Source organism: Nematolebias whitei, chromosome 2 (genome assembly GCF_014905685.2).
Source record: "Nematolebias whitei isolate Nwh7 chromosome 2, NemWhi1, whole genome shotgun sequence".
NCBI lineage: Eukaryota > Metazoa > Chordata > Actinopteri > Cyprinodontiformes > Rivulidae > Nematolebias > Nematolebias whitei.
In genome coordinates, this window is record NC_056499.1 from 7295471 (window position 1) to 7308114 (window position 12644).

At 39.3% G+C, this 12644-nt stretch overlaps 1 protein-coding gene across 1 annotated transcript in view; it reads left to right on the forward strand.

Annotated features, from left to right (window-relative positions):
- Window positions 1–12644, forward strand: part of tcf25 (transcription factor 25 (basic helix-loop-helix)) — a 50765-nt gene that overhangs the window by 35754 nt on the left and 2367 nt on the right. Inside the window, exons 9-17 of the mRNA XM_037689799.1 lie at window positions 5450–5543; window positions 5672–5764; window positions 6195–6300; window positions 6385–6544; window positions 6663–6750; window positions 6980–7138; window positions 7497–7587; window positions 8162–8241; window positions 8344–8419. Of these exons, the coding sequence (XP_037545727.1) occupies window positions 5450–5543; window positions 5672–5764; window positions 6195–6300; window positions 6385–6544; window positions 6663–6750; window positions 6980–7138; window positions 7497–7587; window positions 8162–8241; window positions 8344–8419 (947 nt within the window). The remainder of the gene's footprint in view (window positions 1–5449; window positions 5544–5671; window positions 5765–6194; window positions 6301–6384; window positions 6545–6662; window positions 6751–6979; window positions 7139–7496; window positions 7588–8161; window positions 8242–8343; window positions 8420–12644) is intronic.

Genomic DNA, 12644 nt, shown 5'->3' on the forward strand with positions numbered 1-12644 from the left:
GAAGATTCTGGGTTCAAATCCCAGCGGTACCTGATTGACAATAACATGTTTCCCTGTTGAACCCCACAAACCCATCATGTCTGTAAACTCCTAAACCTTGTAAAACCAGAGAAGTTAAACTGACAAAAGTCAGTGTTTGTCTTTACGTGTATTCCTGTTGATGACAGACGACCTCTACTGCGGTCGTCTGTTTACGGTTCAAATCAGACACCACTCAAAGCAGCAGGGCTGCACTTCCCACAGAGCAACTGTGTCAACTCTTGAAACTGTGCCTGTAGAAGTGGTGTAACGGTACACGTGGGTGTACTGAACCGTTTCGGTATGGCATGTTCGGTTCGGTCCACATGGGTACCATTTTGGTTATTTTTTCAATTCAATTCAGTTTATTTATATAGCGCCAAATCACAACAAAGTTGTCTCGGGGCACTTTACAGAAACATTCACATACATAAAAAAGCCAATTAGTAAAGTTCTCCATCTAAGAAATCCAGCAGACAAGTTGAATCTTGGCTTTGTTGCAGTCTCTCATCCTGAACAAGAACAGTGGCAACAGTGGAAAGGAAAAATTCCTTTTTTAAAAGGAAGAAACCTCCAGCAGAACCAGGCTCGGTATAAGCGGACATCTGCTTTGACCGGCTGGTTTAAGAGGACAGAAAGAAGAGACAAACGAACATAGAATGGTAGGTCCAGATATAGGTCCAGGTGTATCTGAAAGACAAAAAAAAACACATGTTAAGGATAGAAAAATAATTACAAATACGAAACAGGTTGAGCAGAGTAAGTAAAGACAGTAGCAGAGTGAAAAAGTGTGGCCAGTTTGTCCTCCAGCAGTCTAAGCCTATAGCAGCATAACTAAGGGACAGCTCAGGAAACCCAAGCCAACCCTAACTATAGGATTTATCAAAAAGGAAAGTCTTAAGCCTAGTCTTAAAACTGGACAATGTGTCAGCCTCACGGACAGAAATTGGAAGTTGGTTTCACAAGAAAGGAGCCTGATAACTGAAAGCTCTGCCTCCCATTCTGTTTTTGTAAATTCTAGGAACCACAAGTAAACCTGCAGTCTGAGAGCGAAGTGCTCTGTTAGGAAAATATGGAACAATAAGATCTGTAATATAAGATGGAGTTAGGTTGTTGAGAGCTTTGTAGGTTAGAAGTAGGATTTTGAACTCAATTCTGGACTAGACAGGGAGCCAGCAATGGAGAGAAGCTAAAACTGGAGAGATGATCTCTCCTAACTCCAGTTAAAACTTTGGCAGCAGCATTTTGGATCAACTGCAGACGTTTTAAAGACGTATTTGGACAACCAGATAATAAACCATTGCAATAGTCCAGTCTAGACGTAACAAATGCATGGACCAGTTTTTCTACATCATTTTTAGATAAGATGTTTCTAATTTTAGCAATATTACGCAGGTGGAAGAAGGCAGTTCTATTAACGTTTTTAATGTGGGGGATAAAAGAATCAAAAATAACACCAAGATTTTTAACAATAAAGCAGGAGGATAGATTAATGCCATCTAAGGAGAGAGAAAGACTGAAAAATTAATTCCAAAGGTGCTCAGGTCCAAAAACCACAACCTCAGTCTTGTCTGTGTTCAAAAGGAGAAAATTAAGGGTCGTCCAGGTTTTTATGTCTTTAAAAGATGCTTGTAGTCTAAGTAGCTGATTGGATTCGTTGGGTTTAATGGACAAATATAATTGTGTGTCATCAGCATAACAATGAAAATGTATCCCATGCTGTTTAATAACTTTACCTAATGTAAGCACATATAAAGTAAAGAGTATTGGGCCAAGCACTGAGCCCTGAGGAACTCCATGACTAACTTTGGTGTATGAAGAAGATTTATTATTTACATTTACAAACTGGAATCTATCAGATAAATATGATTTAAACCATTTTAGAGCTGTTCCTGTAATCCCAATATCATATTCAAGCCTCTGTAGTAAAATATTGTGATCAACTGTATCAAATGCAGCACTGAGGTCTAACAGGACCAGTACAGACACAAGTCCATTGTCTGAAGCCATGAGAATATCATTAGTGACTTTTACTAGTTAGGTGTTCCTGTGCTATTATGAGCTCTAAACTAGAGGATGATACAGGAGTGGATTTTCACTCCTGTCCTGTTCTGGTCCCACAGAAAAAATCCTGTCCTGTCCCAATCCTGGTCCAGAGTAAAAAAATTAATCCTGTCCTGTCCCACTCCTGGTAACATGACTCCTGCTCCTGTTCAGAATCACTCCCACTGCTGTCCTGCTCCTGTTTTTCATTTAATTTTTAGGAAGTACATTGAATTTGATTTGATCTTCTACCCATTCCTGTTTAAATTACTTTGTGTTGAACAGTTTTATTTCAAAAGATATGGCAACAGGAACAGTTCAACTGTGGTGAAATAGAGACATTTATTGCCTTAATCCAAACAAAAACCTTCACTAAATATCATAAAACAAATAATACATGGCCTGTAGTCCCTATAATTTTTCTACGGAGGATCAGCTGCTCAGTCCCTGTTTCTAGCTCTTTTGAAGGTCAGTTACAGTAAAAACAAAAAATCAAAACCAGTACTTGGGTCACACCATGTCTACCTTAGATGAAAGAACCCAAACATAACAAGTTCCATTGTACTAATTTATTGAGCAATTGTTTCCTTTAAACAGTGATATTACTGTCGTTTTAAATTGTTTAAATAAACAAACAAAAAAAGAAAAATAATGTACCAAGCAAGAGAACAAATAAAAATGTTTAAAGGCATTATTATACATTGGACGACGTCCTCAAGAAGTTCAGTCTATGTGGTCGAGGTAACGAGCTCGTTTGGGTGAAGCATGATGTCGTGCATCTTACCAGAGCATCATTTACAGACTGGATCATTGCAGGTCTGGTGTTCCACCTCATCTCTCCACAGCTGGACCAGTCCAGAGCCTTGTGTAACCTAAGGTCGTTTTCACACTAGATAGTCCGGTAGACTCGGTTCGGTTGGGGACCAATATTCATGAGCTTTTGTTTACATTTGAGCTGGTGCGTTTGCATTCACACTGCACTGTGCAGTCGAGCCAACCTGTTGAACCAACCTGTTGAACCAACCTGTTCCCCCGCTCGCCTGTGGGGGCGCTGCACCAAGAACTACTGAAAGAAACGACACAAAAACCTCTGAAGACACATCTTCTTCTTCTGTAAATAAAAATAAAATGAAGTGGCATCAAGCTTTAGCAGTTTTAGGAGTTATATTTTGTCATTGTTCAAAAATTGACTTAGCATGAGCAGAAGATGAGGCAGAAGACCATGGAGAATATTGTTTTTCCACACAAGACAGCTGACGGCTCCATATGAGGTCAGAGAAATGCGTGTTTGTTTACCCTGCGGAGCGGGGCTCGGTCTGTTTGCATTCACACTGCACTCGAACCGCGCTGGAGTTCGCTTCTACCAGACCGAGACCTTGGTTTTAGCCCGGGCCAGAGTTCGCCTTTTTGTTCCGTGACAGAGTTCGATGGTGCATTCACACCTCCCTAAACAAACCGGACTTTCTAGTAAAACGAGCTAGAGTTCGATTAAAGCGGACTAAACAGGGCTGGTGTGAATGCACCCTAAAAGTGAAAGACGACAGTGCACGAGTCAAAATACGGTTACAGTGACTACAAATTACAATTTGTTGGCCTCTCTTTTGGAAAAAAATATTTTATCAAAAACAAGAGATTTACAATTGAAATTAAGTCAAGAAAATGTGATATTTGCAATTATAAATTACAGGAGCTCAATTTTTCTTTATTTATTTCACTTATCATATTTTATAATTATTTAATCAGCCTCACCAGGCAGAGATTACAAGATTATATGCATCTTTCCTGCTCTTTTGAAGTGTGTGGCAACGGTCTTTGTGTCCAAAGCTGTTTAACAGTTTGCTTCCAGAGCTAACAGCTTCCTGTGTTAGGTAGAAAAATTAAATTAAATTAAAGACAAACAAAAAACTTAGTGCTACTTCTTGTGCCATGTTTTATAAAACAGTTATTGAATAAAGCATTTACTTATGTAGGTAAACATAGATGTTTTAAAACCTGTTAAAATACACCAGAATGCAGGAAATAGCAGCTACTTTATTAAAAAAGTTATGGGGGAGGACCCAAAGACCTCACACCAATATGTCCCCCCTACAATAACAGTTATTATAATGTATATGTATACATATACATATTTATAGCCAACCAGCCTTTCATATATAAACTGGGATATTTTTACCGGAGAATGCGTGCACTTTAACCAGGAAGAGTTCGGGGTTTTTTTACATTACAAACAGCAACAGATAGTGAAGTTTTAAACCTAAAAACCCACATAACAATGCAGAGCATAATTTTTTAATTAAAAGGGACATGGTGGAGAAAAATGCGCTGTTTGAGTTTATTTACTGACGGTAAACAAAGCAGCTCCTCACAGCTGAGACCAAAGTTTAAAGCAGCTTAGCACCAACACAACTCTCGTGAAGTTCAGGGTTATTTGACACTTTCCTGCCTGTTCTGTGAGTTTAATAGACAGACAGTTACTTCTTACCCTGTGTTGCAAACTATTTTCAGTTACTCGGTACCGCTTCGCTCACTGCTCCTCCCACCCTCTTGGTGAAAACCTACAGCTCGAACAGTTGACTCCTGGGAAATGTAGTCCCTTTGACTTGTGTTAAAGTGAAGGCTTACTGAAAGAAAACTACAAAATAGCTGCGCCCGTGTTTTTCTTTTTTGTTTGTTTGTTTCATTTTCATTTCCGGTTAACGCTTCTGTCTGCTCCCGTTAGCTTTCAGTCTGGTCACGTGAGTTATAATGAGGTTGACTCCGGTCCTGCCAGAATTCGGCTGGAATCACGTGACTGGCGGTACTCCCGAAAAAATGTCATCCTCTACTCCACAGCTTGACCAGTCCAGAGCCTTGTGTAACCTAAAAGTGAAAGACGACAGTGCACGAGTCAAAATACGGTTACAGTGACTACAAATTACAATTTGTTGGCCTCTCTTTTGGAAAAAAATATTTTATCAAAAACAAGAGATTTACAATTGAAATTAAGTCAAGAAAATGTGACATTTGCAAATATAAATTACAGAAGCTCAATTTTTCTTTATTTATTTTACTTATCATATTTTATAATTATTTAATCAGCCTCACCAGGCAGAGATTACAAGATTTTATGTATCTTAAATGCTCTTTTGAAGTTGTGGCAAGGGTCTTTGTGTCCAAAGCTGTTTAACAGTTTGCTTCCAGAGCTAACAGCTTCCTGTGTTAGGTAGAAAAATTAAATTAAATTAAAGACAAACAAAAAAAACTGTCTTCCAGTACTTAACAACTTAAAATTGTTATATATTAAACAACTTGTCTGTTTCAGTTTTTATGGACAGTTGTTTGTTTTCCAAACAGCTGTAGTATATCTGTTTGTAAATTAATAAGAACAAATATCTTATTTTTCATACAGAAAGGGCTTTGTACAGCTTCGAGTGTGCTTTTCATCCTCTATTCAGCCTGACATCAGGTACCAGCAGACTGGATTATCTGAGACCTGAAAACAGGTTGGTTGTCTCTTCTCTCCCAGTCTTAGATTTTGTGAAACATCAGTTTCACCCTAGATTATTGTTTTTAACATATATTGTATTTTATGCTCACAGCAATGCAGTAACTCAATAATCTTTGTTTGCAGAGCATTTTATCTGGCTCTTTATAAGCACATGATGTTCCTGGAGAAGAGAGGCTGTCCACGGACGGCTTTGGAGTTCTGCAAACTGATCTTTAGGTATAAGAAAGGCAAGCTTTTAAAGATAAATGCAAAACTGTACAAAGTTTTAAATTGGTACAAAGACAACAGCAACTTATTTTAGTTTAAAAATTTTCACCAGCTAAGCCACATCTTTGTTTTAATCAAAGCGTTCTCTATGAGGTCTGTCCATATTTTAATGTCAGATGCTTATTTTTATTTTCTCATCATATAATATATATATATATATATATATATATATATATATATATATATATATATATAAAACTACTTTTTCCATATTTTTGTCCACAATACACAACGTAGTTTGTTTGTTACAAAGTTTAAGATGTGAGCCTTATCCCCTGATTTGACTACAATATCAAAAAACTGTTGTTTGGGAAAATTTGTTAAAAAATGCTACAGTTATTTATTTTTTTTCTTTTACTTTTGGTTTTGTTCACGACAGTTTGGACCCAGATTCTGACCCACTTTGCATGCTCCTCCTCATTGATTTCCTGATGCTGCGCTCCAGGGAGTACAAGTCTTTCCTTCACTTGTGTCAAGACTGGGAGGTAAAATGTATAGTGGGTTCACGTTTAATGTGCCGCTCTTAACCTGGTAATCTGACACGGAAACAATTTCTTCTTACGTTTCAGGAGCACAGAAATCTTTCTCAGCTGCCAAATTTTGCATTCTCCTGTGCACTTTGCCATTTCCATCTGAGTCTGCAGGATGATCTGGGCCCTGAAGAAACCAACAAACACAAACAACAAGCTGACCAGATGCTCCAGAGCGCTCTTGTCATGTTCCCTGGAGGTCAGTTCTCGAGTTCTCGCCCTCTGGAGTTATAACTGTTAGACCCAGAAACAGAACCTAAAGAAATCTACAGTAAAGGTTTGTTACCGTTTTGCTTATCTTCACGTGCTTTTTGCAGTCTTGATGCCTTTATTGGATTTGTGCACTGTGCAGCCAGATGCTACAGTCACCTCACACAACTTCTTTGGCCCAAAGAGTCAGATTGGGTTAGTATTCTTTGTTTGTCAAGCATTTCTCCTCAAATGTTAACTCGATTAGGCGCGCTTTAATTTATTTTCCTACATTGTGTAATCAGAACAAGTTGACACCGTTCTACTGTGAATCCTGGACTGTTTTACTTTAGCTTATATTTGTTTAAATTTTTGGAGTTTTGTAATGCTTTTTTTTTCTCTTCCTACTGTAACTTTAAAACTCATGACCCTCTTCCTTCTCCAGGCAGCCTCCGGCTCTGGCTGAACTGACAGCTCTGTATGTGGGGAGAACATACAGTCTGTGGAGGGAGGCAGTGGTAATGCTCTGGCTGGAGGAGTCTGTGAAGGAGGTGCTGCGTCGAGTTGACGTCAAAGATTCTTACGTGGAGGAATGTCAAAACAAGTATGGAATGTCAAAATTTAAAAATCTGTGGGAACCTTTTCACAATTAATAGCAAATGTTAAACTAGAACAATTTGCTGTTTACCTCTCTAGGTGCTAAATCGTTTAAAATAATTTATTTAAAATAAACAATCCATGCTGCTCATATGGCTCACTCCATCAATGAGTGTGTCATGTACAATCTTACTTTGAAAAACTGAGAAAGAGCAAGTCCGCGAAAGTCGAACCACCAAGTATCGTGGGACTACTGTGTACAAAACAGTAAATAGATACAACAAGGACTTATTCATCAGATAACTGGACTTCATGTTGCTTTACATAAAAAAAAACCGTCTCTCAGAACTTCATTTCTTTTGTAGGAGAAAGCAGAGGTACCAAAGTGCACCGAGAAACATCCATCGCCATGTCATCCTTTCTGAAATCAAAGATGCCACCTCCACTCTGCCTTTAGTAAGAAACCAACAGCACAGTTCTTCACTCACCGTTTTACTCGCTCATTTACTTTTTGAGAAGTCTACCGGTAATTAATGAAAATGCAGAAACTTGAGAACCCAGCTGATCTCAAACCATTTTCTAACGAAAAAAAACTTCCTCAGTCTGCCACAGCAATGTCACGGGTCACACGTGCGTTAATCTTTTTAACCCTTTTGCACATGCCTGTGAGGGTGATGGAGAACCACAGTGCACGTGTGCAATTTACCATTTGCTTGAGACTGAACAGGACATCATGTGAAATTTAACACCGAGCTTTTTCTCACAAGATGTCACATTTTTATGAAAGCCGTCACTGCACAGTGATTTGGGAAATGCAGCTAAATAGGATGAAGGGAGCCGATATCTTATTTTACATTGTTTAAACCTATTAAATACTGTTAGGGTTTGATGTTTAGACTAAATTATCTTTCTTTTTCCTTTTTGTTCAGAGGATGCGTAAGCCCATAAAACTCTATGAAGTTGCAGTTTTCTCATAACGTGCTCCATTTGGAAGTGACCCTAATATTATGGATTTATTTGGTCTCCTCAGGAGGTAACCGCTCAGCCCATGATGGGCTTTGACCCCCTGCCGCCACTTGACTCAGTGACATCATACACCAGACCTGCGAGGTGATGAAGAACCTATATGAATTTATTTTCTAACAGAAGAATATTCCACATCATTTTAGTAAAATATGTTGTTGTTTTTTTTGTCTCGATGTTTATTCACAGGCAGAATGTTGGCGCGTCCAATGAGAGCACACTGTCCCTGTTCATCCGCTCTTTGATGCCAAACTTCAACCTTCAGGTGAGTCACATAAGTTCGGTGGAAACAGCTCTGATAGCTAAGGTCAGGTAGAAGATTAAACAACTGGTTTGTGTGACACAAATAAAAAGTTAGCTTTATAAAAAGATGTTTACAGCATAAAAAATGCATCCAAGTTTGTAAATAAGCCACATTTTGATCGTAGATTGTAGTTTTGTCAGCTCTCAACCTAAAGCGCAAACTGTGTTAATCTATTTTAATATGGCTGCATAGATGTTGAATAACAGAAACACTAATAAGGAACTCATGCCGTGCATGTGGAGACACCATGTGATCAGCAGCTGGAAGCCCTGCAGACTAAAGACATTTGTCTCTAACAGTTTTTTTTACTGTGTCCAGAATTTGATCACTTAATTTGTTCTCTGCCCAGAATTTGAACTTACTGCTCCCAAATATGTAAAATTATTCAGTTCGGCTTGTTGTTACGATGTTTTAATTATCTGCAGCAGTCACAGTTCTTGAAGTATTTCAATTGAAGGAGAAACTTAGTGGTCTGAGTTCAGAGTGCTGGGCAGACCTGATGCCACAAGTATTTGCTAAAGGTTATTTAAAGCTATTTTAATAGCAAGGGGCCTGCTTTTATGCACTTTGTGAATTAGAGATTAGTTTTTATGAATATATTAAAATCACTAACTTAAAAACCTTCTGGAGAAAACCTCAGTGTTCAGCTCAGTGACTTTTGTTCATTTTTAACTGTAATTTATCTTAGACAAAGTACTTTTTTTCCTCACTCGCTCTCGTGCAAGGCGGACGCATTTTCTTCCCTCTCCCGTCCTCCTCCTGCTTTTTTTGCTCGCTGTCTGTGTATCGGAGCTCCTAGTTGCACATCTTCTGAAACAAAAACTACTGTTGTGGATTTGGTCAGCTGGACTTTCAACGCAATCGATAAAATCTTTTCAACAAAACGACAGGATCCTGGAGAGCCCTCATGTCCCACTGAGGTGCACGCGGCAGGATACGTCATGGATCCGTGGGGAGTTTGGGAGCTGATGTGTTGTTCCGTTTTGTCTCAGGAGGACGCCAAAGATGTTTATACAATTGGATTCATGATAGCAGGGTTTCTGCTTTTTGGCACTGGCAGATTCTTGTGTTATCGGCTACTGAAGAAGACGGCGGCAGCAGTTTCGGCCATGACAAAACTGCCGAGTCTGTGTGAAGGATTGGTTCTTGCTTTGAGTACTCAAAATCAGCTGATTTACAAACTAAACTATAAGTTGGAAGCGATTTGTGAGAATTGCAGGCCACCTTCGGCTTCTGGGACTCGCCAGCTTGTTGGGGACAACCTTGGAGGGGCTCATAAGCATCGATCAGCGGAATGTCCACAAATCTGGCCATTTTGGATCGAAAGTACCAGCAGAACTCAAGACTGACAAGAAAAAACAGTCTGCCTGAAAAAATCAACAATTCTGGCTTATATGAATGTGACTCCCCCGTTTGGCCTCCAAGCAGACCGACATCTAATTTCACCTGGGACATGTGTAAATAAGGAAAAGCTCTTCTATTGCAACCCCCCCCCCCCCCCCCCTCTTAAACGGACCACCTCCTCAACCATCCAACCTTTGGTTCAAACAGTCTTATACTGCCATCAGGTGGTCAAAAAAGGTACTAAATGCCAAACAAATCAACATTTCTTCTAAAAATTGACAATTAATTATTGTTAAATTTCAAACAATATTATCGTTTATCGCAATAATTTCTGAGACAATTAGTCACCCAGCAAAATTTGTTATCGTGACAGGCCTACTTGTTATCAAATGCGTATGCAATGTATCTACAAATGTGGTTGCTGGTAGAGTTTTTTTAATGTCTTAAATCATGTCCTGATAAGGACGAGATGTGACGAGATCTTTTTTGTAATACCACTATCCTCATGGCCTTTTCCCCTTTTCTATCTAAAAAGTAATATTTGAAAAAGCATAAGGGGCCACGCTCTCAGGAGCAGCAGCAACGTGCGCTCCACCCGTCTTTTGGACGACTGTACGAACATAATCTCACTGTATTTCGGTACAATGATAATAAAGCTTGTTCTGATTCTGATTTAAGAGCCATAAATATGCATTTTTGAACTAAAAGCTCAAATTATTCCCTTGTAGTATTTGGTAAAATAGGCAAATAGCTTCTGAGTTTGTTACTTGCCTTCCGTTTCTGAGATACTCTGTTACTTTTGCACATATATATATATATATATATATATATATATATATATACCCAGATACTGTAGTGCTTGTGTTCACCAAGAAGCCAAGTTTTGTTTCCCATGGAGGAGACGGGCTTGTAGTCACAGCGTCCTGCAGGGCCTGTGGAAACATCTGAGCTGCTCAAAGCTCTGAGAAAACACCACATCCTTGATTGATGCAACATTTCCTCCAAAGGCTCATGGTAACCCTCCAGGAACAACTTAAAATGTGTCGAAGAAGGCATATGACTTTGTTGCAGTTAAATCTGTTCTCCGCTTCCCAGATTGTCAGAGGGAAAGAACACAGTAATACCATTCACAAAGTGTAAAGTTGTTTGCCTTTACTGTCTGTTTGCAATAAATGAAGCTGATTCACTGCGTGTTTTCAGTGTCACTTCACCGAGCCACGTTAAGGGTCGTTGCTTTTTTTATTTTCAAATGATTGTTTTTTGGGATCGTTTGATCTTAAGTGTCCTCGTGTATTTTCTTCTGTTGATTTATTTTTAAATCGATTATCTGAGGTTGGGTTTCCGATGTGTTTTATTTGGTAAAGAAAAAGAGTCAAAGCGATGAAGTGAAGAGCTGGAGAGAAAACGTTACAGTAGTTTACGTTCGGGACATTTTGATTAAATAACAGCTCTGTGTAATTCTTTTAAAGAAGTTTATGCTTCCCCGTAGATTTTTAGAAGGGGAAAAATAAAGAATAAAAAAAATGTGGAAATGTTTTTTGTTCCAGTTTTGAATTAGAACGATTGTAATTCAATTGGCTTTTGTTTAAACTTGAATTAGATACAGACAAATTGTATCAAATAAATTGAATTCACGTTATCCAGATGAAATCTTTGGGTTTGTGCGCAGCCCTTAAAACTGGTTTCCACAAGCGGAGGGAAAAAATGTGATGTAGTTTGACTTCAGCTGACTATGATTTAAGTACAGTTACGTTGTCCACTCTACTTTATTTGAATACAAAAAATGGATGGATTTTCTTGACAAACCATAATCAGACTTTATTCAGACAGGTCACTGTTTAGCCTAACCTATCATCAAGTTGAGGTTCTTCTTTATACTAAATAAACTGTTTACATTTTTTTTATTCTGTTCATTCAGTTAAGAGATATTCATTAAAATAACTGTTTAAAAGCTGAAGACACGTTTTATTGTTTTAATGGGTCGGTAAGAAAATGTGTAGATTGGTGATTTTGAAAAAGTTTAGAAAGTTTGTGAACTAAAAGGGGCAGCGGGCAGGGTGGTGCAGTTGGTAGAGCAGCTGCCTCTCAGTGAGCAGGTTGCCCCGGTTCAAATCCCGGCTGGGGGCCGTTTCTGCGTGGAGTTTACATGTTCTCTCCGTGCATGCGTGGGTTTTCTCCGGGTACTCCGGTTTCCTCCCACAGACCAAAAACATGCACGTTAGGCTGACTGGTAACTCTAGATTGTCCCTAGGTGAGAGAGAGAGAGAGTGAATGTTTGTTTGTCTCGTTTGTCTCTATGTGTCCCTGTGATGGACTGGAGACCTGTCCAGGGTGTCCCCCACCTCTCACCCAGTGATGGCTGGACATGGGCACCAGTGACCCCCGCGACCCAAAAAGGAAGAAGCGGGTAAAGAGGATGGATGGGAGGGAGGGAGGGAGGGAGAGAGAGAGAGAGAGGATATGGATGGAGATGATGATGATGGATGATAGAAGATAAATACAGTAGATGGATGGATGGGTAGATGGATAGGTGATGGATGGAAGGAAGGGAGGGAGGGAGGTAGAGAAAGGATATGGATGGATGGATTGAAGGGAGGGAGGGAGGGAGGGAGTGGGTATGGATGGATGGATGAAGATGATGATGGATGATAAAGATAAATACAGTAGATGGATGGATGGATGGATAGATGATGGATGGAAGGGAGAAAGGGAGAGAGGAGATGGATGGATGGAGATGATGATGATGATGGATGATAGAAGATGGATAGATGGACAGATGGATGGATAGATAGATGGGTAGATGGATAGATGATGGATGGATGGAAGAGAAGAAGAGAGAGGA